The 26001-nt window shown below is 51.1% G+C and overlaps 3 protein-coding genes across 4 annotated transcripts; 2 read left to right on the forward strand and 1 right to left on the reverse strand.

The window, feature by feature from the left end:
* The first annotated feature begins 497 nt into the window (after positions 1–497).
* On the forward strand, positions 498–7096 carry F12 (coagulation factor XII (Hageman factor)). The gene is made up of 14 exons (XM_006873455.1): positions 498–554; positions 897–954; positions 3453–3552; positions 3698–3768; positions 4032–4142; positions 4280–4411; positions 4541–4645; positions 4772–4937; positions 5041–5267; positions 5369–5600; positions 5803–5939; positions 6038–6187; positions 6691–6839; positions 6929–7096. The coding sequence occupies exons 1-14, from the start codon at positions 498–500 to the stop codon at positions 7094–7096; spliced, it is 1863 nt and encodes a 620-aa protein (XP_006873517.1).
* A 1240-nt stretch (positions 7097–8336) lies between these two features.
* Positions 8337–8750, forward strand: PFN3 (profilin 3). The gene has a single exon (XM_006873456.1). The coding sequence runs from the start codon at positions 8337–8339 to the stop codon at positions 8748–8750; it is 414 nt and encodes a 137-aa protein (XP_006873518.1).
* Positions 8751–10458: 1708 nt separating this feature from the next.
* Positions 10459–23342, reverse strand: SLC34A1 (solute carrier family 34 (type II sodium/phosphate contransporter), member 1). Of its 2 annotated transcripts, none has more exons than XM_006873457.1 (12): positions 23220–23342; positions 22943–23092; positions 22723–22851; positions 22509–22652; positions 21267–21378; positions 20933–21128; positions 20749–20844; positions 13211–13280; positions 12845–13012; positions 12280–12396; positions 12070–12194; positions 10459–11081 (listed from the first exon to the last, which is right to left on the reverse strand). In XM_006873457.1, the coding sequence occupies exons 1-12, from the start codon at positions 23326–23328 to the stop codon at positions 10578–10580; spliced, it is 1920 nt and encodes a 639-aa protein (XP_006873519.1). In that variant the 5' UTR covers positions 23329–23342; the 3' UTR covers positions 10459–10577. The 2 variants fall into 2 exon arrangements, with proteins under 2 accessions (XP_006873519.1, XP_006873520.1); XM_006873458.1 differs by having other exon boundaries at positions 10578–11081; positions 13211–13260; positions 20726–20844.
* Positions 23343–26001: the final 2659 nt, after the last annotated feature.

A 26001-nucleotide genomic window follows, 5' to 3' on the forward strand; every position in this document is an offset into this window, starting at 1 on the left:
GAATTCATCTTTGATTGCAGCCTTGTAATACTCTGAACAGAGATCCCACTCATGCAGTGCCAAACTTTTGATGTACAAATCTGTTAACTAATGAATGATTATTGTTTTAAACTGCTAAATATATGGTAATTTGTTATACAGCGATAGAAAATATATATTCCAAGTGGACTCTAAGATTCCTCCTAAATAGAGTGTCTCTTTGATATCTTAACCCCCTGACCCATAATAGGACTTGCAAGACAACACTGTTTCTTATTCCACCTTCCAGTCCCACTATCTGAAAAAGGGAGGGAACTCAGCTTCTCATCATTCTGCCTCACTCACCTTCCCTTGGTGACCTATCTAGGAAGCTGCTCTGTTTGACTTCCCACAGCTTGTGTCCCACAGGCCTATGAGGGCAGCTTGACCTGTCCCTGCTTCCCAGGCCTCAGAAGACCTTTGATCAGTCCTATTGATCTGGACTCCTGAACAAGCAGTTAGGCTAACAATTAGACGCCATGAGGGCTCTGCTGCTTTTAGGGTCTCTGCTGGTGAGCCTGGAGCCAGCACTTTCGGTGAGGGATATGGGGACCAGGAAAGTTGTGCTGGGGCATGTGTTGGGGTCTCCTTCTTGCCTGTCTTGGCTTCTAGCCATGATCTGTTGGCCAAAGTGTGGAAAGGCGAGGTCAGTCTAAAAGGCCCAGGCAGAGAACATAGACAACCAGAGCTGATGGATCTGAGGGCATGGCCTGAATTTCTGGGGAAAAGGGAACCTAGAAGAGGCAACTGGCAGAGGAAGGAGGGGGTTTCAAATCTCTGGATTTCTGGGTGGTGAGAGAAATTTAAGGACTAGTTTGAGATCAGGGACTGGCTATGACTTTCAGAGCAAATTCCCTATCCCATATCAATCCTTACAGTCTCCACATCAGAAAGTCCCCAAGGAATACAAGCACACAGTGGATGAGCACACAGTGGGTGAACACAGAGTGGGTAAGTAGCTCTACCTCCTAAGACACCATCGGATGGGAATGAGTATGGTGAGGAAGGTACAGAGAGGGTCTTGGGTGAAGTGGTGGGGGTAGAGGAGACAGCATTCTGGCAGGCATTCAAACCTGAGTGCCTATTACTCTGTGCTAGGTTTGTGTCCATGGCTACCAGAGACCCCAAATGACACTGAGCTGAGTACTCCTTTAGGTCAGGGCCCAGGCTATATCTGAGTACCCAGTCCAAAGCCCAGCATATGCTGGTGTTAGGGGTGTGCTGGCTACAGCCCTCATACCTGGACTCCCGAGGGTCTGCCTCCATTTCCCTAGTCTTGGCTTTCTTTTTCTTCCTTGGTACACCCCAGCCATCAGTAATACCACACAGGGCCCTTGATGGGCAAGAAATGATCAAGAGCTGGGCCTAAAGACCTCTGAATGCTGACTTCCTCACTTACAAGCTGAGTAGCACTGGGAGAATGATTTAACCTTTCCTAGCTTAAAGCTCCCTATCTGTAAATCCAGCATGGTAACAGTCAAACTTTAGGGGTGTTTAGAAAGAGGAAGAGGTCATCAGTCTATGTAAGGCCACCAGCCTAGAGCCTGGAGCATGATGAATGCTGCTAACATATTAAAACAATTATTTCTGTTTTTGTTGTTGAATATATACACAGAAAAAGCATTCACAGAAAAATAGAATGAAAAGGTCATGAAATTTTTCCACAAACTTTTAAAGCCCCCTCGTATACTAATTCAATCATTTCTAGATATACAGTTCAGTGACATTGATTACATCCTTCAAGTTCTGCAAACATTCTCATCCTACTTTACCAAATTGTACCCTTTCCATTAACATAAACTCACTGCCCCCTAAGACTCCTATCTAATATTTGGAGTTTCTGTTGTCAATATGATACAATGGAGTGGCGTTGTGAGCTAAAAACAAGGTCAATTTGAACTACAAGGTTGGTGGTTCAAATTCACCAGCTGCTCCTTGGAAACCCTTTACAGGTTCACTATGAGTTGGGACTGACTTGAATGCACTTAGCAACAACAGATAATTCTAAAAACAGCACAATGCTCAAGACAGACATTTTTTACTAGTTAAGCTAAATTATTGTTGGGTTTTAAGAAGATTTCAGGGAATAATTTTGGTTTAATATTAGCTTTTATTATCAAACACCTTTTTAGATAGAGGTAAGGAGCAGAGGGTCTGCCATCTCCCATCTGCTCAAACCCTGCTGTAGCTCTCCATTGCCTTCATTCTTCTGGGCGCTGAATATTTATCTAGAAGGTGTAGTGAGTCAGAGTTTGTAAAATTGGTATAGTCTGGGCCTGCTGTGGTTGAATCTGCACTGGTGGTGTCAGGTCCAAACCCCTTCCAAGACATTTGAGGTCAACATAATATGACTCTAGATGCCCTTACCCTTTTCTCATCACCCACACATGCAGCTTTTCTTTCTTTCTTTTTTTTTTTTTCCTCACTCTTTCTTCAACAGACCATAATGCCTTGTCCTTGCCCAATCACTTACTTGGGGACCCCCCTTTCTGTCCATGCCATTTGCATCTTAAAATCCATCTCAGACCTTTCCTTCTCCATGAAGTCTCTCAGTCCCTCTCTACCCTCCACAAAATTACCGATTCCCTTTATTGTCCTAGCCTCATCTATCCCTCAGCAAGTCTCATTATGCCTTTAACAATAAAATAGCAGCAAATGTTTATTGAACACTTATTGTATGTCAGGCAGAGTGCTAAGTGCTTTAAAGAAATCATATTGTTTAAGCCTTATAACATTCCTTTGAAATCGAAGTCACTCTTATTGCCATTTTACAGATAAGGAAATCAAGACTCAAAGTAGTTACATGATTTCAACATTCAACAAGTATTTAAGTGTATACTCTGTGGCAAGGAGTCTGCTGGTCCTGGGTGGTGCAGATGTTTAAACATTTAGCTACTAACTGAACAGTTGGTGGCTTAAACCCAATCAAAAGTGCCTCAGAAGAAAATGTTGGTCATCTGTTTCCACATTGAATCACTATGGGTGAAAATTGACTTAACAACAACTTTTTTAAAACTTTCTATTGTGAATTAAGTGAAGGTTTACAAAGAAAAATATAGAATGCCTCATGAATTTGTGTGTTATTCTTGTACAGGGTCTATGCTAATCTTCTCTGTATTGTTCCAATTTTAATAAATGTGCTGCTGAAGTAAGCATTTAAACACACACACACACACACACACACACAAAACAAAACTCTGCTGCAAGCTCTGTTCTAGGCCCTGGGAGCACAGACTTCCCCAAGGTCACACAGCTAGTGGGTGGAATCAGCAGTTTACTCCAGGACACTCCTACAGGAAGCAGGGTGCTGTCTTGAATATACGATGAACTTTTCAGGGCCTTTCTTTTCTCCACCCTGAAGGTGGTGTTTGGGTGCTCTGGGCAGTCACAGTTAAGCATGGGGGAGATCCTCAGTGTGTACCTTATCCCTGCAGTTCTCACAGTCACTGGAGAGCTCTGCCACTTCCCTTTCCAGTTCCACCGGCAACTGCATCACAAATGCACTCACAGGGGCCGACCTGGCCCACAACCTTGGTAAGACCACCCAGCAGGGCCTAAGAGACTTAGATTCTGCCCAGTCTCTGCCCAAGGAACCCTACTTGGGGAGAGGGAGGTCATGTATGACAAGGGAGGATATATCATCCCTCGGGCAGAGCAGGGGCCTCATCTCTTTCAACAGGTGTGCTACTACCCCCAACTTCCAGCAGGACCAGCGGTGGGCATACTGCCTGGAGCCCAAGAAAGTGAAAGGTACCACATACTGCCTCTGGGGTAGCCCAGGACCCTCCCCTCCCCACTAGTGACTACACCCAGGATTCTAGACCCAGCCTTTTGCTTTCTATCCAGCCTTTTCTTCAGAAGGGAGAATTCTGGGAGGGGTTGGCCCCATTTTGCTGGTGGGTAAATGAAGGCTCAGAAATTTGGTGTACCAAGGTCACAAGGAAGGCAGGGCTTGGTCCTTATCTGTCTAACTCAGGCTCCTCTCTCTTCCTTGGGCTGTGCGCCTGTCTCAGATCTCTGCAGCAAACACAGTCCCTGCCAGAGGGGAGGAACCTGTGTGAACCTGCCCAATGGACCACATTGCCTATGTCCAGAGCATCTCACTGGGAAGCACTGTCAGAGAGGTAGGGGGCTATCCACGGTCAGGGGAGGGGACTGGGGAGCGGGGAAAGCTGGGTTTACTGAACAGATCCCTGGACACCTTAGCGCAGACCTGGCACAATTCCACCTCTTCTGAGATCACCATCCTCTTTGTCCCCAGAGAAGTGCTTTGAGCCTCAGCTTCAGCGTTTCTTCGATGAGAATGAGAAGTGGCATAGGCTTGGGCCTGCAGGCGTGCACAAGTGCCAGTGCAAGGGTCCCCATGCTCACTGCAAGCCTCTGGCCATCCAGGGTGAGCAGCCCAGCTCGGGGAGGAGGGTCTGGAGGAGAAGCTGGCAGAAGACCGGTTGGTAAGGAAAGGGAGGGAGTACTCTCTGCTTGGTCAACAGACCCAGGGAGATCTCAACTCTCTCCCTGCTAGCCTGTCGCACAAATCGGTGCCTTAATGGGGGCAGCTGCCTGGAAGCGGAGGGCCGTGCCCTGTGTCTTTGTCCCACCGGCTACTCGGGTCCCATCTGTGATGTAGGTGAGCCAGGGTGTCCGGGTCGCAGAAGACCCGCCCCCACATGGGAAGGACTTGTCAAAGGGTCACAGGGAGAGCAGTCGTGGGGCCACAACTCCCCTGGCTGCAGGAAGCTTCTTTTCTCCTCAGACACGGAGGCGAACTGCTACAACGGCCGCGGGCTCAGCTATCGCGGCACCGCCCAGACTACGCTCTCGGGAGCGTCCTGCCAGCCATGGTCTTCGGAGGCCACCTTCTGGAACGTGTCTGCAGAGCAAGAGCTGAACTGGGGACTGGGCCGCCACGCTTTCTGCCGGTGTGTCTGGTGGGACGCGGCAGAGCATCCCTACCTGCCCCAGGGTCCGGGGGGAGGGGGGGGCTTGCCGCTCTCTAACAGCGCCCCTGTCTTGTGGTTTCAGGAACCCAGACAATGATACTCGCCCTTGGTGCTTCGCGTTGAGTGGCGACAGGCTGACCTGGGAGTACTGTAATCTGACACAGTGCCAGGACCCAGATCAGACTTCGCCTTCGGTTTCTCCTTCGACCCGACTCTTCCTGGAGCTCCAGCACCTGCCTTTGCCTCAGCCTTCGGTCCTGCAGGACCCTCAGCCCACGACCCTGAGCCTGCCTCAGTCACCGACCCCAAGTAGGTGCGGCAGGGCGGGAAGTCTGAGCCCCGAGGAGCGGGAGGAGAGGGATTCGGCGACTTGTGGGTTTTCCAGTCCCCATCCCGGGCTCCCTCCACAGCCTCGCGCGAAGCACCCAAGCAGCAGACTCCACTGCTCACGGTGGGTGCCGTGGGCTGCGGGCAGCGACTCAGGAAGGGGTTGTCCTCTCGAAGACGCATCGTCGGGGGACTGGTGGCGCTGCCCGGCTCGCACCCCTACATCGCCGCGCTATACTGGGACAACAATTTCTGCGCCGGCAGCCTCATCGCCTCCTGCTGGGTGCTGACCGCGGCTCACTGCCTGCAGAACCGGCAAGTACTGCTAGCCTAGAGTCGCCACAGGGACCCTCTCTCCTGCTGGCCCAGATAACTAGCTGCTGACTCCCAACCCGGAGTTCCCTCCTCCTCCCTTTCCCCCCACCTCCGCTTTCCTCCGGAGCTCCTCATCAGGGGTCTTTCCTTGGCCGGATCTGAGCGTGCATCTTCTCTTACCTCCCCCACCGCTCGCCCACAGGCCGGACCCCGAGGAACTGACTGTAGTGCTGGGCCAGGACCGCCATAACCAGAGCTGCGAGCAGTGCCAGACGCTGGCCGTGCGCTCCTACCGCCTGCACGAGGCCTTCTTGCCTACCAACTATCAACACGACCTGGGTTCGTAGGACGTCCCCGCGGGGTCGGAGAATCGTGGGGGGTGGGGGGAAGGTCCAGACCCGGCGTCACCGCCTCACGCTTCTCCCCACTGGCGTTAGCCCTGCTACGACTGCGGGAGAGCGCAGATGGCAGCTGCGCGCTCCTGTCGCCTTACGTCCAGCCCGTGTGCCTGCCGAGTGGGGCCGCCCGATCCACCGAGCCCGAGGCTGCGCTCTGCGAGGTGGCCGGCTGGGGCCACCAGTTCGAGGGTAGGCAGAATTAATGGCTGGGAGCGGGAGACTCTGGTCCCGGGTAAACCCGAGAAGCCTTCAACTTTGTTACCGGCCAGGGTGCCTACCTGGGCTGGGAGCGCTGATCTGATGATGGTTTGTGAAAACGTATAGCCCTGATCTCTGCAGTCCGTTCCTCCCAGGGTCTGGGATTCACTACTGTGGTCTCAGAATCTCCTGGGAGAGGAAGGAGAGTCGCACTTTCTCTTGGGTTAGTCTAGAGCAGGACGGATTAGATCGCTGGCCCCGCGCTCCAGCAGCCCGCGGTCTAGAGGACTAGTTTGGGAACAAAGTTCTGAGTCTCTGGGTGTAGGTCGGGTGCTAAAACGTCTCACTCATTCAAATCCCGGGTCCTCCCTGGCCTCAGTTTCTTCATCTATAAAATGGAGTCAACTCCCCTCCTCTTCGGGTTGCTGGGTTTGGAAGCGCCTGGCAGCCGCCAGAATGACATAGAGTGTGAGGAAGGAGCTCTCTGTCTGCAGGGTCGGAGGAATATTCCAGTTTCCTGCAGGAGGCGCGGGTGCCACTTATTCCCCGCGAGCGCTGCTCCGCCCCCGACGTGCACGGAGCCGCCCTCATCCCGGGAATGCTCTGTGCGGGCTTCCTCGAAGGGGGCACAGACGCTTGCCAGGTGAGTCATGGGGCCGGGTTGGCACCTCCTTCCACCCCGCCAGGCGCTACCCTAAGCTGAGGGTGCTGAACTCCGTGTCGCCTACCCAGGGTGACTCTGGAGGCCCGCTGGTGTGTGAGGATGAGGCCAAGGGGCACCGAGTCATCCTGCGGGGTGTCGTCAGCTGGGGCTCTGGCTGCGGCGACCGCTACAAGCCCGGCGTTTACACCGATGTGACTAACTACCTGGCCTGGATCCAGGAACACACTGCTTCCTGAACACCAGGGGACGAGTCTTTTCTTCTGCGAGGTCTCTGTCTTGGTCTCAGTGGGAGGATTACTGGGGCACGCGGATGGATGTGAAAGATGGCGTCCCATTTCCCTGGAGCAGGCAGCCGGGGCAAGGCCTGGCGAATGCACTCAATAAAGTGCTTGAAAAATTCTTGAGAGGAGCAGCCCTTCAGGTGTACCGCTCCGAAACACCAAGGCAGTAAATCCGTGCACAATTTCTTGGCCTTCTAGAGAGCAGGGTCTGTGAGGTCTCCTCATGCAAGATTTGGGCTCATATCCATATACCGTTTGTTGAGGCCTGCTTCTCATAAGAAACAGTCATATCTCTGCACAAGATCCACCCAGACAATTAAATAAGTATCTCTAAGGAGGCGAATGCTGTGACTTTGTAGGGTAGGCGAATCACACAGGTCGGTGGTTGGAACCCATTAGCGTCTCTGCGGAGAAAGATGAGGTTTTCTGCTACCACAAAAATGTACAGCCTCGGAAACCTTACACAGGTCCGAACCGACTCAACAGTACTTAACAACAAGGATGGAGTCTGGGGAATGGTATGTTTAAAACCCCCCAGAGATTCCTTCCATGTGCAGTCGAGATTGAGAACCGTTGTTAGAAATACTTAAGGTTAAAACAGTGGTGTGGATCCTGAGGGCTTGTGCCGCATCTTTCCCAATCTGTATTCTAGGGCAGTGGGTCCCAAAGTGTGGTTCTGGGACCAGGCTGCGTCAAACACGCCAGGGAACTTGCTAGGAATATAAATGTTCGGGTCACTAGAAGTATCAGGGATGGGGTCTAGCAATCTGTTTCACAGCCTTCCAGGGGATTCTGATGCTTGGAAACGTTTGAAAATCTAAGGGTTGAATGGCGCTTATACTATCGTCCTTGGCACTTGGTTTTTGGTTTTTAAACTCATGTATACTCGGAAACCCTGTACAGGGTCGCTATGGGTCGGACCCGACTCGATGGCACTTAACAACAACAACAATACTGAACTTTGTAGGCAATTTTATGTTGGACTTTTTTGCGATTCCCTTCTACATACTTACTTTAGAACGTCAGTAAGATACGAATGTCTTTCCCCCACTCCCAAAGGCATTCTCCAGCCTGTGAAATAACTAGCCTTCACGTCACAGCTTGTTCCCTATGTCATAGCGCCGCCGGTGTTCCAGACGCACGGCGCAGCCGCACATCCCTTGGGAATTCAAGGCGGAGGTCGCGCTCAGCCAGGATGGGTGACTGGAAGGGCTACATCAATGCGGTGTTGCGGGACCAGCGCATCGACGATGTGGCCATCGTGGGTCTCTCAGACAATCACTGTGTGTGGGCATCGCGGCCAGGGGGCCTACTGGCGGCCATCTCACCGCAGGAGGTGGGCGTGCTTACCGGCCCTGACCGACGCACCTTCCTGCAGACGGGCCTGACTGTGGCGGGTCGCCGTTGCTGCGTCATCCGCGACCACTTGCTGGCGGAGGAGGACGGCGTGCTGGACGCGCGCACCAAGGGCCTAGACGGGCGCGCAGTCTGTGTGGGCCACACGCCACGCTCACTCCTAGTGCTTATGGGCCGACGCGGCGTGCACGGGGGCATCCTCAACAAGACAGCGCACGAGCTAATCCTCGGGCTGCGCAATCAGGGCACCTAGCGGAGCAACCAGGCGGCCACAAGGCAGGGATGGAATAAATTAATCCGGGCATGGTGGGCTCGTCCTCCAGTTGCACATGGCATTTCGAGGAGAAACCGGTTTAGAAGTGATCTTTTCAGAAAGATTGCCTCGTGGGGCTGGGATTATGTATTTAAATGCTGTCTAGGCCCTGCAGAGGCCCCAGGCCTAACTCCTCTTTTAGGTTCCCTCTCAGGGCCCTTGGGTGCTCCAGCTGAGGAAGAGTCCAAGGGCGTGCCTTCTCCTCAAATCCTCTAACCCAGGTCTTTGCACCTTTTCTCACAATTCGAACATAGTCTGTGCGTGACAAACAGTAGTTCCTTCTGTCTCTCCATCTTCTGGAGAGACACCTGCTAGGACCTGTTGAGCGTCCACTTGGGAGGTGGATGGTGTTAGGCAGCTCTCTAGCATTAGCTGTGAGGGAATGACTGGGCAGGGTTGGTAAAGTCAGAGGGCTGACCTGGGTCTCCCAGGCCCGTGCACCTCCCTCCCCAATACATGCCTGAAAGGGCGCTGGCCCACCTGAAGAGCACAAGTCTAAGACCATTATATCGTGGGTATGAGGTCCTACAGACCAGAGCCAGGAGCTTGGAATCCTGCACGCCCTGACCTTCCCTGCACAGGCCTCAGCACCAGGGCCCTATGGAGAGGCAATTGAAGAGCTTTAATGGGCTTAGATGTTGTTGTTGTTGCTAAGTGCTGTTGAGCCGGTTCCCACCCATAGTGACCCTGTAGCGGGTTTCCAAGGAGCAACTTGTGAGCTTGAACCACCAACTTTGCAGTTCAAACTGACTTTGCAGTCTAGCGTATTAACCCACAGAACCACACCAAGACTCCGGACTTAGATGAGGTCTTGTTTACTGCCCAAAGGTGGATGGGAGGTGTCTGGACTCTGTCCTCTTGTCCTGGGACCCAGGACTTGGCTTCTTTTGCCCTTCACCTTTCTCACCCTCTTCACCCAGTAGCCCTGACAAGTTCCCATTTATTGCTCATCTTCTGGAGTTCTGATCGTACCCCAGCAGGAGGCAGTCAGTGAAAGAAGTGAGTTTAGAGGGCAGGGCCAGATCGGAGGAGGTCTAGCCTGGTGAGGGTCGGAAGTGGAAGCCTTGGATGGCTCTGACCCTAGGGGCTTCCAAAGAGTTGAATTGTTGGTTGGCTTCTTTAAGTCAGGATTAAGTAAAGAGCTTGAGGAGTATTTGCAGGACCCAATCCTGCAAGACCAAGATCTCATTGACCAGACTGTTGTTGCCACTTGTCTTTGAAAGGAGAGAGGGTGCTGTTGGAACCCACTCAGGTTTGTCACTCCCCTTGTGGTGAGACCAAAAGGACTCCCAAATACATAATGAGAGTTTAATTTGCATCAGGCATTGTTTCAAAAAGGGGTTATAGTCAGAAGTGCAAAAAACCTGGATGAGGATGAGAAGCAATTGTGTCATGGAGGAAGGCAGGCTCTGGCAGTGACTCATATAGTCACATATATGCTCAAGCAAACAGCTGTACACTCACGTACTCAGACCAGGCCTGGCTGCTGCCCAGCCCCATGATGTATACATAAGGATACAGTACAGTCTTCCTGTACAAGGGATCCAAAATCATCCCCAAGCACTCTGCAACATGCCCCCAGCCTCTTGCAGGTGTAGCTGTGCACATGCAGGGGAAGACACATGCACACAAATCTCCTGTACAATGACACACAGGCCCAGACCTCCATGGACCTGTCTAAGGACACACGAACACCCAGACTGGCACAGATATGCACCAACTAGACCTTTCTGCTCATCCACCCTGGGCATTACATGTAGGCTCCCCCTAGAGGCGGGTGGCAGTGTGGTGAGCATGTAGTGCCAGGCGGGGAGAAGGTGTGGCAGGGGGCAGGTCCTCCAGGAAAACCCTGGCAGGCATTGGGGGTGATCGGGGCTCAGGCCTGGCACAGCACAGGGTGGCGCGGGTAATGAGGTGGTCCAGGGGCTTTAAGGAGTGCATCCAGTGCGGCAGAAAGTCCCATGTCTGCAGCCACTTGGGCAGGCGCCCAGGGCTGCGGTTCTGCAGGATTCTGACAAGCCCCACAAAGGCTAGCAGGGCCCCAAAGGGCGTGCCCACACCAACCATGGCCTGCCAGCCCGCCATGGAGATACCAAATACTAGTGAAGGCAGCAGCAGGAAGCACACGATGAGGTAGAGGACAGCAAACCAGCGGTACTTGGCGGTGCGTTTGCCCAGTGCCTTGGCCATGCGGATGGGCAGGCGCGTGCAGGGCACTGGGTACCACAGCAGGATGCCCGAGATGTTGAAGAAGAAATGGCAGAGGGCAATCTGCAGGGGAGCGAGTGGAGGACTGAGGTGGGCACAGGCCAGGGTGGGATACATAATATAGGGTCTGTCTGGTCTGAACAGCAGAGAAGTCTCCACCAAGGACTGATGTTTGATCTGCACCCAGATTACCTCATGATGACCATACCAGTTAAAATGCTTCTGGACCTTGTTGGTAAATAACTGCTGCCGCGAACTCCTTGCTCAAGGACCAGGCAGCCAAGGTCATTCAAAAGATTATCAACACCCATGAGCCCTCTACTGAGCCTTCAAGAGTTTCTCAACATTCCCTCTATGGAGCCCTCCCTCAAGAGTTTCCCAGCAGATTTTGCCAAGACCCAACAGCTAAAAGGTTAGTATTAATGTCTGGTTCAGTTGTTCTGGCCTTCTGATTGGTCAAGGTCTTGGCCCCATAACCCTGGATTGTTGGTTACACCTTTGCTCTTAGATCCCCTCCCATGCCTAGAGGGCTCTTCTCCCATCTCTTAGTTAACCCTTCCTCTGCTCATCCTTGATTCCCCAGCCTGGGGCAGGCCCTCTCCTACAGTACCTCTTCATGTGTCAGTCAAATGTGCACTTGGCATGACTATTCCATTGATTCCCTGAGTGGTGTAAATGGCTAATGTGCTCAGTTGCTAACTGAAAAGTTGGAGGTTTGGTCCAGTTAGAGGTGTCTCAGAAGAAAGACCTGATGCTCTACTTTTGAAAAATTAACCTACAGTGTACAGTTCTATTCTGACATATATGTGGTCTCCAAAAGTAGGAATCAACTAAAAGGCAACTGGTCTTGCTTTGGTTTTTGACACTGAAGCAGACTTCTGGAGGGTGGAACCATTTCTGTTTTGCTCACAATGGTTTTCACAGAGTCTGAGCCTGGCATAGTGGATGGCACCTAGTAGTCAATCAAAAAATATTTGTGACATGTTGTAACCCCTCAGTCAGGTCCCAGATGTGTCTGGCATGCCTCCCCTCCTCATCCCCCAACACGCACCTGGAAGGAACTAGACAGCTTTTCCCTGGGACTGGCCAGAGCAGCTAGGATGGCAGTGGTGGTGGTACCGATGTTGGAACCCAGTGTGAGGGGGTAGGCCCGCTCAATGCTGATCACACCCAGGCCTGAGGGTGGGAGAGGGAAGAGAGAGAAGATATGATACCCTTTCCAACTCCCTCCTTCAGCCCCACCCTTGGCATGGGCACTCACCGATAAGCGGGGTGATGGCTGAGGTGAACACGGAACTGCTTTGGACAACGAAGGTCATGCCTGCACCCACCACCATGGCAAAGTAGCCCGTGACCCAGGTGAAGGGGGCAGGGAAGTCTGTAACAAAAACCCATCCCAGCAGGCCTGGTCAGTGGGGGCGTTGGTAGAGGGGAGCAGTTATTTGGGAGCTGAGTAAGATATTGGCAGCCCCCTGTCAATGGCAGCGTCTGAGCATGTATAGCCTTCCAGGCCCCATGTCTGGCTCCATTTCCTGTGACCATGATGACTGCCCCCTGCCTCCCTGTTGCTCACTGTTTCTCCAGTCAGACACCTACCAAGTGGCTTCCTGCCTCTAAGCCTTTGCATGTCATCTTCCTGCCACCTAGAATGCTCTTCACCCACTACTTATGTTAGGCTCTGCTCCAGTGTTACCTCCACAGAAAGGCCTCTGACAGCTCATGGTGAGCCGCCTCTTCTATACTCTCTTGCACTGCCAGGTGTGAGGTTCCCAATGGAAGGATCTAGAAGAATCCTGTGGCCTGCCCACCCGCTGTCCAATGCTCACCAGTGTTGATAACTTTCTGAATGACCTTGGCCACCTGGCCCTTGAGCAAGGAGTTGAGCATCTTGACAAGGAGGATGAGGCAGGTACACAGGAGCACCAGGGAGCCCGCCAACAGAATGAGCCCCACAGCCAGGTCAGGCAGCCTCGTATTCACAAAGATGTGGTTGCCTGTAGGGGGTGAGAGGGTTGTGCTGAGCATTTACCCCCACACTCACATCCCAGCCCCCATCTTTGCCACCCCCTTGGGCTCTGAGCCTAAGGCCCCACCTTAGACCCTAAGTCCAAGAACTGAGCTAGTTGACAGTGAGCAGTCCTCCCTGAACTCTGCCCTTCCCAGGCCCAGTACCCCACACGACAGGCACTTACATTTCTCCGTGGTGGCATTTCCAAGAAGCCAGCTAGTGTTGGCCTCTGCCCTGGACAGGGAGGTGTGAGCCTAGATTAGGAAGAAGTGACTTTGGAGAATTCAGGAAAGGCAGGCTGGGTTTAGGATTAAGATGAGGGGGAGGAGAGGGGACAGAGAAGGAGATGGGCCTCCTGGCCATGTGACTGTGGATAGTACCTGGTCTTTCTCCAGGGAAGAACTGTGGATGAAAATCCCCACTGCACAAAGGTCCTAACCCCTATAAGTACCTTCCCTGTCACTCACTGCTCCCAAAGGCCTTCTGATCACCAAATCTAGAGGCATCTTGTCCTTGTTAACCCACTTCTCAGAGGCATTAGGAACCAAGCCTAATTCTGCTGACCACATCCCTCCTTTGTGGAAAGTTCCTCCTTTCTGTTATGTTATGTTAAGACCTGTCTGTTATGAGCAAACCCTGTCTCCATTCTCTTCTTGCTCAATTCTGTATCCAAAGGCGTCAGGTAGAAGTGAAGAGGGGTCCATCTCTTCCCTCCTCACCTACTGTCAGTGATGTGAGGGGGGTACCTGCAGAGAGTCCCTGTCATAAATTGAATTGTGCCCCCCTCAAAATATGTACCAACTTGACTTAGTCATGATTCTCAATGGTTTGGCAGTTATGTAAAGCTGTAATGTGTCAGCTGGAGCATGGCAACTCTGTAGGATAAGCAGTGGACTGTGAACCCCAAGGTCAGTGGTTCAAGCCTATCAGCCATGGTTCGAGTCCACTAGCCACTCTTTGGGAGAAACATGAGGCTTTCTGCTCCCACAAAGATTTAAAGCCTCGGAAACCCTATACAGGGTCCCTTTAAGTTGAAACAACAACACTTAACAACAATGTAGCAGTTACATGATGATTCCCCATGATGTGATCTGATGTGATAAACCAATAAGAGGGTTAAGTGGAGGCTGCAATACCCTTAATTCCATCACAACCCTGAGTTTCCCAGGGGTCTGGCCTGCACCATCTTTGATCTTAACAAATATCAAAGGAGAGAGGAACTTACTTCCACCAAGATAGAAGAGACAGGAATGGAGTGCATCCTTTGGCTTAGGATCTCTACACTTTCCCTCCTAGATCCAGGGAAAGATTAATGCCAAGAAGCACGAGATCTCCAAGGAATAGTGGGCCTGCAGATGCTGAAGGAGACTAGGGACATTTCTCCAGAGCTGACAAAAAGAGAAAGCCTTCCCCTAGAGCCAGCACTCCGAATCTGGACTTCTGGCCTCCTCAACTGTGAGAGAGTCAATTTCTGTTATTGCCATCCTCCGTGGTATTTCTGTAATAGAAGCACTAGAGAGAGAACTACGACAGCCCCCAATTCTAAAGGCCATCAAGCCAGGCAGCTAACAAATGAGGGGCTCAGACTGGAGTGTGGAGGGTTTACCTAGCCAACTGGAGCAAGTGTGCGGGGCCAGCAGATACCCGGCTCCAGACCACCATTGTGGTCTGGGACACAGCCAGAATACCAAATTGTCCATGTTACAGGAGAACCCCAAACGCTGAAGTTTTAGATAAACTCTCCCATTTGTAAATGTTGGCAATTTGGAGACCTACTTTATAATTCTCTGAAGGTCAAACAGATGCAGCCTACTCTAGCCTGTATACCACCAAACTATAGTCTCAGTGGGCTAACAAGCTAGTTTCACATGGACTGTCAGGTCTCTTACCTCCTCCCAGGAGCCCAGCAGGCTACCAGCAGTGGGAAAGAAGAAAGTCTAAGTGACCTGGGTTGGTTATCTGGTCCCCACTGTAGCCTTGCTGTCTCACAAATAACTGAGTCCCAGAGAGTGGCAGCTACCCCCAAGACCCACATGCCCTGCAAGAACTCCCAGCCCCATTTGCCCCCTCCACACACACACACAAAAGGCAATGGCTACTAGTTGTCTTTCTCTGGGAATCAGTCTCTTGGGGAATCGGTCCCTATGTGGTGCAAATGATTAAAGTATTCTACTGTTCATTGAAAGGCTGGTGATTCAAACCAACCCACAGGTACCTTGAAAGAAAGGCCAGGTGATCTGTCCCCTGAAAAACCAGCCATCGAAAACTGTGGAGCACAGTTCTACTCTAACACACATAGGAGCTACATGAGTTGGTATTGTCTCAACGGTAACTGGTTTTTTATCTCTTCTTAGGGCTGGTATCTGGATGATGCAAATGGTTTAGACTTGGCTACTAACCAAAAGGTTGATGATTCAAGTGCACCTAGCTGTACTGCAGAAGAAAGTCTGGCAGCCATTGAAACTGCATCCTATGATGCAGTTTGATTCTGGCACACATGGAGCTGCCATGAGTTGGAACCGACTTCATGCCAACAAGGTCCTGGCCCCATTCCTGTGAGCGCCACATCCCAGACCCCTTGGAACTCCCTGGTGCTGAGAATGAGTTTCCTGTTGGATGTTGGCACTTCACTGGCTACAGCTCCTTTAGGTTTTTATCTCAACTGTGTCACTTTAAAAGATTGTTTTGGCATCTGGCTTTAACACCAGGGTTTATTTCAGTGTGTGTAGCCCCTTGAGTGACCTAATATGCTCCTGGGTGCTCCCAGCTCACACAGTCAGGCCTTGGGGCATCATCAAACACTACCTTAATTGCAGGCAGAGAAACCAAGAGAAAAGAGCTCTGAAGGGTTAGACTGGAAAATCAGGCAGGTAGGGTGAGGAGAACGGCCCTCCTGCCCTGGGTCAGGGAGAGATCCCGGTATCTGCTGCCAGAAAGAACTGAGTTCAAATCAACTTCTTGTCCCAACTATCTTGGGCAAGTCATTTTACCTCACAAAGCTGATCTTCTCTAAAGTGGAGATAACGACAGAGCCAATGTAAAGATTACAAGAGAAAATGTGTGTCTGGCACTTCCCTGAGGGCCTAGCTCATGACACCAAAAATCCCACCATCATCGACTTGATTCCAACTCATAGTGACCCTAGATAGGGTTTCTGAGACTGTAAATCTTTTTGGGAGCAGACACTCCCATAGAGTGGCTGGCGGATTTGAACCACTGACCTGTAGGTTAGCAGTCCGATGCCTAACCCACTAGGGTTCTTTGGCTTATAACAAACCTTCAGTAAATTGTGTCACTAAATAAAGATTCGATCCTCTCCCTCCTTAGGCCCAACCAGCATCAGATTGTGGAAAGATTTGTGTATCTGTGTGTGTGATTGACTCCCTAGGTTAGGATCAATGTCTTCCCAGGATTCTCTGAGAAACCCTAATTGGGCCAATGTTAGGGCCCCTGCAAACTTGTGTCAAGTGGAGAATACCTGTTAGATACCTCCCTGGGGGTCCTCAGCCTGAAGCCCTAAGGGACAGATAACTTCTGAGATGAGTAAGTGCTTTGGCCCAGCCTGTGCCGCACAATCCACTCTGAGATGGGAGCAGGGGACTCCTGGGGGAGGGGTCTGTGGGAGACTGAAGGAGTAGGAGAAACTTGCTGGGTAAGACTGAAGGCTGAAACCTCTGGGGTTTGGAATCTTGACCATCCTATCCTGTTGAGGCATGTGAACTTGATGAGCACACAGGGAGAATGTAGATGTTTAAAATCTAGTGAGGAGGGTAGAGGCAGCAAAAGGGACAAAGAGGTCAGGTTGGGCTGGGATAGATAGGGGGGTTAGGGAGGTGCTGAGAGGAAGGAGTAGGCAGACCCTGAGGCTTTCTTTCGGGGTGGGGAAAGAATATAGAGTATCCAGCCTAGATAGAAGAGTTGGAGGACCAAAAGTATGGGGCATATCCCAGTGATGTGCCTAACCCTTCCTGGAGGATGGGGAGAGGGCAGACATGGAGTTCTATGAGAAGAGAACAAAATAAGCCTCAAACAGCCACTGCCCAGCTGTGTGATATTGGATGAAACATTTAACTTCTCTGTGCCTTAATTACCTCCTCTGCAGCATGGGGTCCTTAAGACTGTCTGCCTCTCCCCAGAGGGTACTTACTAAGCATCCTGAAAGAAAGTTGGGATTTAAGAGTTTGCAGTAACACCCCAAATTAAGGAGGCACCTCTTGGAACTGAAGGAGATGGTTATGGTTGCGAAGTAGTGTCAGCTTTAGGAATCCTTTCCCTGGAGAGAAATGAAGGGAATGTGGAACACGAGCAAAGCAATTTTCCCTCCCAAGAAAGGGAGTGCCAGGGTCTTTGTTCTCCTGGAAGCAGAGGAAGAACCTTGTACCAGCAGTGCCCTCTGGTGACGAAGAAAAGAAATTGGCCTTAGAGCATCACCCAGCATCCTTGGAAGCAGCTACGTTAGGTGGCTATGGTTGCCTGTTGACTCAAAGCTGACGGGCAAAGCAGGAACTGACAGGTGTAGTGAGAAACAAGCTAGCATCTGGGAGAAGCATCAAGATGGGGACTCAGGAGCATGGACTCCACCAGGGTTTGTGTCCTACTTCAACCACATGGACTTGGGTAAGTCCTTGTACCTCTCAGAGCCTCAGTTTCCTCATCTGTAAAATGGGGATGTGATAATCCCTGCTTCCCAGGATTCAAGTCCTCCAAGATACTAATTTAAATCAGGTGGGTATGGTTGACAGTCCACAATGTGACTATACATGAAGGTGACTCCAGGTCAGTGACAGGCCCTCTGAGTGCCAAGAAGTGTTTGAACCCTGAAACTATCCTTAGTTTTCCTTTTCTGGAACGTCTCAGACCTCCCAACCCTCTACCACTTTGGGTCCAGTTTGATGAAAGCTAGAGGCAAGGAAATCAGGTGGGAAGGAAACACAGAGAGGGTGAACATGAGTCTTTGGAGGCAGGAGGAGCCCCAGTGCTCAACACTGTGTGAGAGGAGTTTCAGCAGGGAGATGGTGGGAGCAAGGAGCTCTGATCCCCCCTGTCACACACACCAGTCACTCTCTGCACCAAGGAAATCCAACCTGAACACTGCCCTAAAGGAGAGAGGTTGCCCATAGAGTGGGAACCAGAAGCTGGTGCCCTGACAAGTGGAGCCGGATTTGTGGCAAAACCACAAGGGCAGCCCCTGCCAAGTGAACTGGGCAGGTTGCTACGAGTCACTGAGCCAGAATGGCGTGAGGACTCAGTTAGGTAAGCTGGTGCATGCTGTAAGTCGTCTGAGTCACTAAGTCCTGCTGAACGCAGCAGCAGGTGAGGGGCAGGCACCTCAGAGGACTTGGCTCACGGGCTGAAAACCTCCCTTTCATGCCTTTGTGTGTATGTGAAGATCAAATCTTGTTATATTCCACTATGAAGTAGAGAAGATTTTAGCAACCCAGAGAGATCAGAGAGTGCCCAGAGGGCTGGTGAGAAGGTGGCTGTTGTGTTAGGAAGTAATAAAGTTTGAAGAACAGCTATGTGCAGGGGCTTTTTGATGTCAAGCTCTGAAGACTCCGAGTGGCTGAGTTGAAGCTGTGGACCACTGTGGATGCAAAGAGTCATTGCAGGGCGAGTGGGAAGGCTTGTTCTGTCCGCTTTGAGTTAAAGAGGCAGTGGTGGTTCCAGAGTAGGTCTTCATCTTTCATGAGGCAGACCTGGATTTGATTCCCAGCCCATGTAACACATGCATAGTCACTATCCATCTGTCAGTGGAAGCTTTTGTGTGGCTATGATGTTAAACAGGTTTCAGCAAATGAACTAGGAAGAAATGCTTGGCAATATACTCTGAAAATCAGCTAACAAAAACCCTGTAGATCACAATGGTCCAATCTGGGGAGATGATACAGGACTGGGCAGATTTTCTTTGATCCTGTAAATCAAAGCCAACTTGCCGGCAGTTAAAGACAAGTAGAGAGGATGAAGAGTCCTTCTGGCACAGTGGGGCATGTGTTTGGCTGCTAACTACCAGGTCAGCAGTTCAAATCCACCAACGGCTCCTGGGGAAACAAAAGATGAGACTGGCTGCTCCCATAAAGATTTCTGTCTCAGAAACCATCAAGAGCTGTATCCCTTTGTCCTGTAGCATCACTGTGAGTCAGAACTGACTCGATGGCAGTGGGAGAGAGGATGAAGCTCATGCTTATGCCTTGGGGTTCAAATTTCCTTGTATCTTGCTTTAAACTGAATTACTTTTGGAGTGTAATAATTAAGAAGAAGCAACATTCTGGATTATGGTTTTGATTAAGCTTTTCTTTTTCAGGGTGGAGAGAATGTGTGCTAATTGCCCGCTTCCTTGTTACTCTGGTGTGATGGATGGTCCCCTGGAGGCAATCTGTGGCAGGGATAAGTGTCCATCCAAACAGTCTTCTCTTGGGCAATAGAGTCCAAGAGGCAGCAGACACGGTACAGAGGGAGAAATGGACTGGCACCCGTGGTGAGCTAGAAGGGTGGAGCCCTGGATGCCGGAACCATAAACTGCTGTTGTCTTTTCTCCAAATGGGCAGTTTTCCAGGTTTCCTTGAGTCAATTTCCTGAGTAGCCTTGAAACACTCCACCCCTATATTACTTGGGCCCCAAAAGAAGGCACAGTAGAGTCACTAACCTTGGTGCCCCAGGGCAAAGAAAAGAGCTTTAAACTGGGAGACCTGCATTCAGCCCTGGCACTGTAGTTCAACTTCCTTAACCTCTCAGCCTATTTTATTTCCCTATCGCAGTGGCGTGTAGGATCAACACTGGGCTGTGAACTACAAGGTCAGCAATTCAAACCCACCAGCTGCTCCTCAGAAACCCTATACAGGGTCACTATGAGTCAGAACTAACTCAATGGCACTTAACAAAAAGTGGATTACAAGTGGGGCTGCTAACCAAAAGGTCAGCAGTTCTAACCAACCAGCTGCTCCAAGGGAGAAAGACGAAGCTTTCTGCTCCTATAAAGATTTACAACCTCAGAAACCCGACACAGGGTTGCTATGCCCGTAAAGATTTACAGTCTGGGAAACCTTATGCAGGGTCGCTATGAGTTGAAATCGACTGGAGAGCACACCAACACCAACACCTATGAAACCAGACAGTAAAAACATAAGCTGCTCAGTCCCATCCCCAGAGGTGTTTGGGTTTTATTGCTGTTTTTTTGTGATTCAGAACAGCTAGGGAGCATTATCCATACTACTACCAATTGCTGTCAAGTCAATTTTGACTTAAGGTGACCCCAGATAGTAGAACTGTGCCCCCATAGGGTTTTCAAGAGCTGATGTTTCAAAAGTAAATTGCCAGACCTTTCTTCCCAGATGCCTTGAGGTGGACTTATACCTCCTATCTTTCTGGTAGTAGCTGAATGTACTAATCATTTACACCACTCAAGGACTCCACAAGTCTAGGGATGTGGTGGCTATGTTTTATATCTCTAACGTGTGGTACCGATGCTGCTCTGAAACCCCATTTTGAGACTCACTGGGCTATCTGCCACTTGCCATTGATGGGTAATGGTGACCTAAGATAGGGTGTGAGGCTGGGAAGGGGTGTAATGTCTACCACTGGACAGTATCACAGTATCACAGTATTGCCGTCTTCCAGCTAAATGAACCCCATGGTATATCTGGAGTGTTTTGGGTGGATGATGAAATCAACCATCAGCTGTGTCCAGAGGAAGTCCTCTTACAGGGGGCCAGGCCTGGGACTCACCTCCAGGGGGGCTGGCTGGCACCAGATCCTGATGAGACTGTGGTTCCTCAGGGATTCGTCACCAGTGGCAATGCTGGTAATGATGGACTTGTCCAGCTGGGGCAAGATGTAGTGGGAGGCGTGAGGGCAGGAGACCTTCACCCACCACCCATTTACTACCCTGAGCCCCACCCAGGGCTCCCACCTGGATAATAAGCTTAGTGAAGGGCTCTGTGATGATCTTGAGCAGGTCTGGGGCATCTCGGCCAGCGCGGATGTTGAAGGAGGCCACCACAAGCTGAGTGATGTGATGCAGGTACCCGGTGGCAGCCTCCAGGGGCAGTAGGACCAGCACGGATAGCCAGTTAAAGCAGTCGTGCACCGTGGCCCCCGCAAAGGCCCTGGGCAGGGAGGCCACATGGCAGGGCAGGCTGGAGCCAGGGTACACTTGCCCTGAGGGTTCCTGTCATCTGGGCAAAGGAGGGAGGTGCCACCCTCCCCTAGAAAGCCCAAGGCCCCCCACCTCCTCACTCCCTCACCGCTCAAAGTCTGTCCTGTCCCCCGCCTGCATCAGGGCCACGATGGTGTTGGTGACAGAGGTGCCAATGTTGGAGCCCATGATGATGGGGATGGCAGAGCTTACCTCCAGCACTGGTGGAAGAGGGGATATCTTAACTAACTGGGTGGTGCCCCCAGTTCCTGATCCCACAAGAGCACTTGACATACGCACTACCCACATTCCAACCCCTAGTGAGCATTCTGCTGAGTCTGCCAGCCTCGTGTCATAGGTGCATGGGGGGTGTGCTGTATATTTTATATGAACCTGTGCACACAGGTGAACAGATACATGTGCACTGCACTGTACATATATGAATACAGTGTGTGCATGCATGCATGAATATACAGGTGTAAACACATATGTATGCTTTGTATGCACACATGATCAGCTTTCTGTATCAACTTGGTAGGCCTGTCGCACCAGGGATCTTAATCCATCACTCCTTTAGGTGTTGCTGTGAAGGTATTTTGTAGACAAGGGTAACATCTGTACTTAGTTGACTCTAAGTAAAGGAAGTGATCCTCCATAATCTGGGAGGGGGGACCTCAGCCAATCAGCTGAGGTCCCTGAGGAAGAAGACTCCCCATGGACTACAGCATCAAATCCTACCCCAGAGTTTGCACCTTCCTTTCCCAATGGCCTTTCCCAAGACTTATCTTGGCATCTACAGAGATACAAGGTTTAAACAAGGTCTGTTTGAACCACAAGGTCAGTGGTTCAAACTCACCAGCTGCACCTTGGAAATTGTATACAGGGTCACCATGAGTCAGAACTGACTCAATGGCACTTAACACAACAAGCCTGCTACAATTGTGTAAACCAATTTGTTGCAATAAATCTCTCTCTCTCTCTCTGTCTCTCTCTCTCTCTATATATATATATGTGTGTGTGTGTGTGTGTGTGTGTGTGTGTACTGTTGGTTCTATTTCCCTGGAAGAACCCTGAGTGATACAGTGAAAGTGGACATATGGAGGTGACCCTTCCTGGGGACAATATACTCTTGTTTGTCACCTCAGATCCTGGGGCCGCCTTCCTGGCTCAAACTCCTGGCCATTCTTAGAGGACAGAGTGGAAGATGCCAAAGCCCAGTCTTTTGCTTCCAGTCCCCTGCCTCTACTCTCATTCTCTTCCCACTCCTGCCCCCCAGCTCCCTGCCCCTTACCCTCAGTCCCTTTCCAGCACCCTCCACTCAACTCTCCCTGGGCCCTGCGGGCCGACTCACAGCCAGAGGAAACCATGCTGACGATGATGGAAGTGGAGGTGCTAGAACTCTGCACCAGCACAGTCACCAGGATGCCCACCACCAGTCCCGCCACTGGGTTTGACAGGATGGCATTGTCTTTGAAGATGTCGCCAGCCACCTTCCCTGAAGAACAGGAGCCAGCATTGACCAAGGCCCTTCAGGAACCCTGCCCTGACCTCTCATGTAGCCCTACCTCCAGCCAGCTGGAAGGCTGAGCTGAGCACGTCCAGGGAGCAGACGAAGAGGTAGAGGAAGGTGAGCATCAGCGGCACCTTGAGCAGACTGGTGCTGGCCTGGAGCAGCTTTAGTCCCAACCCAGGCTCTGGAGAAAAGAGGCCATAAGCCCTGTGGGTGGGCTGGCAGGGGGGCTGCATTAGGACTGCCAGAGCCCCCGCTGCTCCCTCCCAGCCTACCTGGCTTCTGCTCTTCCTCTAGGCCCAGCTTGGCAGGCAGCGGGTCATGGAGCTCCAGAACCTCTCCGTAAGGGCAGCCATGTTCAGCGAGGGCCACAGGGCCCAGGCTGGGAAAGGCATAGGCAGAGGTCCCAGGGATCCTGTGCAGGACTGGGAAAGGAGGCTATCAGGAGTCCCACCGGGAGGTGGGGGGCAGGTGAAGGTTTGGAAGCATTACCCAGGATGTGGGTAGCTGTGGGCAAGCCTAGTCATGGGACAGACAGGGGGCAGCACTCACCCTGAGGGCTGGGCACATAAGCAAAAGCTGTCCCACGAATCATGTGTCCCCCGCGAACAGGGAGTGGGGAGACAGCTGGGCTCCCCAGTCTCTCTCCATAGGACATCATCCTGGACACACACTGTGGGGCCTGTATGCAGAACACTGAGTGACAACTGTGTGTCCTAGCATAGCACATGCAAACACACACACACACGTGCAGCACAGTCCTGCAGGAACAAGAGGATACACATACAAGACACTCACAGACACCACAGATTTAGGCAATCATTCATTAACCCAGCAATATTTATTGAACATCTACTCTAGTCCAGGCCCTGAGCTAGATAGGGGTGCAATCAACCAACCAACCAGTTGCTATGGAGTCGACTTCAGCTCATGGAGTCTATAGGTGCATCAGAGTAGAACTGTGCTCCAGAGGGTTTTCAATGGGTGGTTTTTTGGAAGTAGATCAACAGACCTTTCTTCCGAAGTACCTCTGGGTAGACTCGACCCTCCAACCTTTCAGTTAGCTGTTGAGAGCATTAACCATTTGCACCATGCAGATGCGGGATGCAGTGAAAATTAAAGTCAGATAGAGGTTCTCCCTCAGGTTTGATCTAAGTTAAAAAGTTCCTCAGATGGCTGGAAAATGTAATGAAAGATACAGCGTGCCCTGAGGGCCCAGTGGTATCAGTGGGAAAAGCTCTTGGAGGAGAAGAGTCTTCCCTGAAAAGAAACAAATCTGAGATAGAAAGAAAGCTGGAGTTAGCTAGACAAAAAGGGGAGAAGTGTATGTGCCAAAGTCTCATGAAGGGAAGGAGCAGGCTCCTTTCAGGAGCCGAGAAAACCTTAACTTGGTTGGGAGCAAGGGAACACAGGGAGTTATCAGAAGCGGTGGTGTAGGCCTGGGCTGGGCCAGGCAGGCAGAGTTCTTTGTATATCCTGAGAGCAGCAAAAAGCCATCTTGTCACTCCTGGGTACACACTTGACTCTGATATGAAGGAAGGCCCACTGGCCTCGATCCCAAGTTTGTGGAAACCTCTTAGAAATTTACCTCCCAGCCATCCCCACCTTGGGGGTGATAAACACTGAAGGCCCTTCTGTGACTAAAGCTCAAACCAAGATGAGTTTGGGTGAGGAGGGCCCTTCCCTGTCCCCAAATCTGGGAAGCTTGCTCTAAACCTGCAGTGTCCTGGGGTCCTTGGCTGTTGGGTAGAGGTACCTCTACTCTGACTCAGCATCCCAAACACTGTCCCAGAGGACCTTGGCTGTTGGGGTTCAGGAACTGAATTCTAAGCCCTGGGACAGCAGGAGTCCTTTGCTGGGCTGGGATGGGAAGCACCCAGATAAGACAGAAGGGTGAGGTCTCTGACTGGGGTGACAGGCTGTTTCCTATTGAGGATTGGAGATGGGGTTGGGATGTGGGCCCTAGACTCACCTTGGGCTTTGGTGTTGCAGCACCTGCTCAGCTACTCAGGAAAGCCCCAGGGGCTGAGGAGGAACTGGGACCCTCCTCTTTATACCTTGGGTCAAGGGCAAAGTCCCTAGAATCCTAGCTGCCCTCCCTCTGTTCCCCGATTAACCTCATCCCCCGAGATTCCTCCCAGTTAATTGCTAATCGTCTACTCTGCAGGGAGAGTGTGTGGTCAGGTCCTCCCTCCCCCACATAGACACTTAGCCTAAGCCACCACCCAGTGAGGGACACTGCCCATCCACACCCAACGGAGACCCTGCCACCACTCAGGCTGTTTGCTTCCAGAGTCCCCAAAGTGAGTCCCCTCATTCCTGGCCTGATTGGATTCCCCAGGGAGTAGCTCAAACATCCCATGTATTTGCCATACATCTGTTCATCTGTAGAACTGTATGTGCATCTGAGCAGGGTCCTGAGGAGAGGGAGTGTACAATGGAGGATGCAGCAGGAGAGAAACCCAGAGAAGCTGCATTGTGTTGGCCATGGAGGGTCTCTGATGTCTGGCCATGGATCCAGAGTGTGAGCCTGAGGGGCTGTGAAGTCACTGACAAGTCGGGGAAGGGCCTGATCTGATTTTAGAACAATCCCTCTGGAGTGGGGGTCAAGAATGCGGCAGAGGGAGCAAATCTGGAAGCAGAGAGGTCAGTTGAGACTGATGGAATAACCCAGGTGAAAGATGATGGCATCTGAACTAAGATGGGAAGAGCAGGGATAGGGAGGAGAGAGGATACATTCAAGGGATGCTTGGACAGTGGAATTAGATGGTGATGGAATAGAGGGAGGGAGGATATAAGCCTGTCGGTCACTAGATTGGGAGGCTGATAATGACATAAGATGTGTGCAGAGTTTCTGAAATCCAGAGATGGGTCTTAGGGAGCCTTTGAAAACTTCTTTCCCCTTTCATAAGACTGTGGTGCATGAGTCCTCAGGGTCCAGAGTCATAGAATGAGAAAAGAATTTAGGGAGGGATTAGGATTTGATCAGATGCATCAGTGGTGAGTTCTATTCAAGAACTAGCTTGAGCAAATTCCTGAGTAACTTGCCTAGCATAGTCAAACCATCCATCCAGCAGCTGATTGATTATCTACCCAGTCATCATTTGTCTATCTATTAACCAGCCATTCACTGATCTGTATTCTAGTATTTATAGATCTATTATTTTATCCATCTATATAGGGACCAGTAGTTGGAAAATATGGCCTTGGTGATAGAAATGGTGCTAGAGATAGCATAATAGAATTCTGAAAAATCAACCATTTGTTCATTTCAAATACCTTCTTTAGACAGCATAAGAGACGATTATACACATGGACCTCACCAGATGGAATA

This window comes from Chrysochloris asiatica, unplaced genomic scaffold (genome assembly GCF_000296735.1).
Source record: "Chrysochloris asiatica unplaced genomic scaffold, ChrAsi1.0 scaffold00242, whole genome shotgun sequence".
NCBI lineage: Eukaryota > Metazoa > Chordata > Mammalia > Afrosoricida > Chrysochloridae > Chrysochloris > Chrysochloris asiatica.

What these genes read in the sequence shown, in the direction of transcription:
- F12 (XM_006873455.1), top strand. Translation starts at nt 498, where the DNA reads ATGAGGGCTCTGCTGCTTTTAGGGTCTCTGCTGGTGAGCCTGGAGCCA. An exon ending in GCCTGGAGCCAGCACTTTCG is followed by an intron (nt 555 to 896) that starts GTGAGGGATATG and finishes CAATCCTTACAG; the next exon opens with TCTCCACATCAGAAAGTCCC. An exon ending in GCTCACTGCCTGCAGAACCG is followed by an intron (nt 5,601 to 5,802) that starts GCAAGTACTGCT and finishes GCTCGCCCACAG; the next exon opens with GCCGGACCCCGAGGAACTGA.
- SLC34A1 (XM_006873458.1), bottom strand. Translation starts at nt 23,328, where the DNA reads ATGATGTCCTATGGAGAGAGACTGGGGAGCCCAGCTGTCTCCCCACTC. An exon ending in TCACTAAGCTTATTATCCAG is followed by an intron (nt 20,845 to 20,932) that starts GTGGGAGCCCTG and finishes ATCTTGCCCCAG; the next exon opens with CTGGACAAGTCCATCATTAC. An exon ending in AGCCATCACCCCGCTTATCG is followed by an intron (nt 12,195 to 12,279) that starts GTGAGTGCCCAT and finishes TCCCACCCTCAG; the next exon opens with GCCTGGGTGTGATCAGCATT.
- PFN3 (XM_006873456.1), top strand. Translation starts at nt 8,337, where the DNA reads ATGGGTGACTGGAAGGGCTACATCAATGCGGTGTTGCGGGACCAGCGC.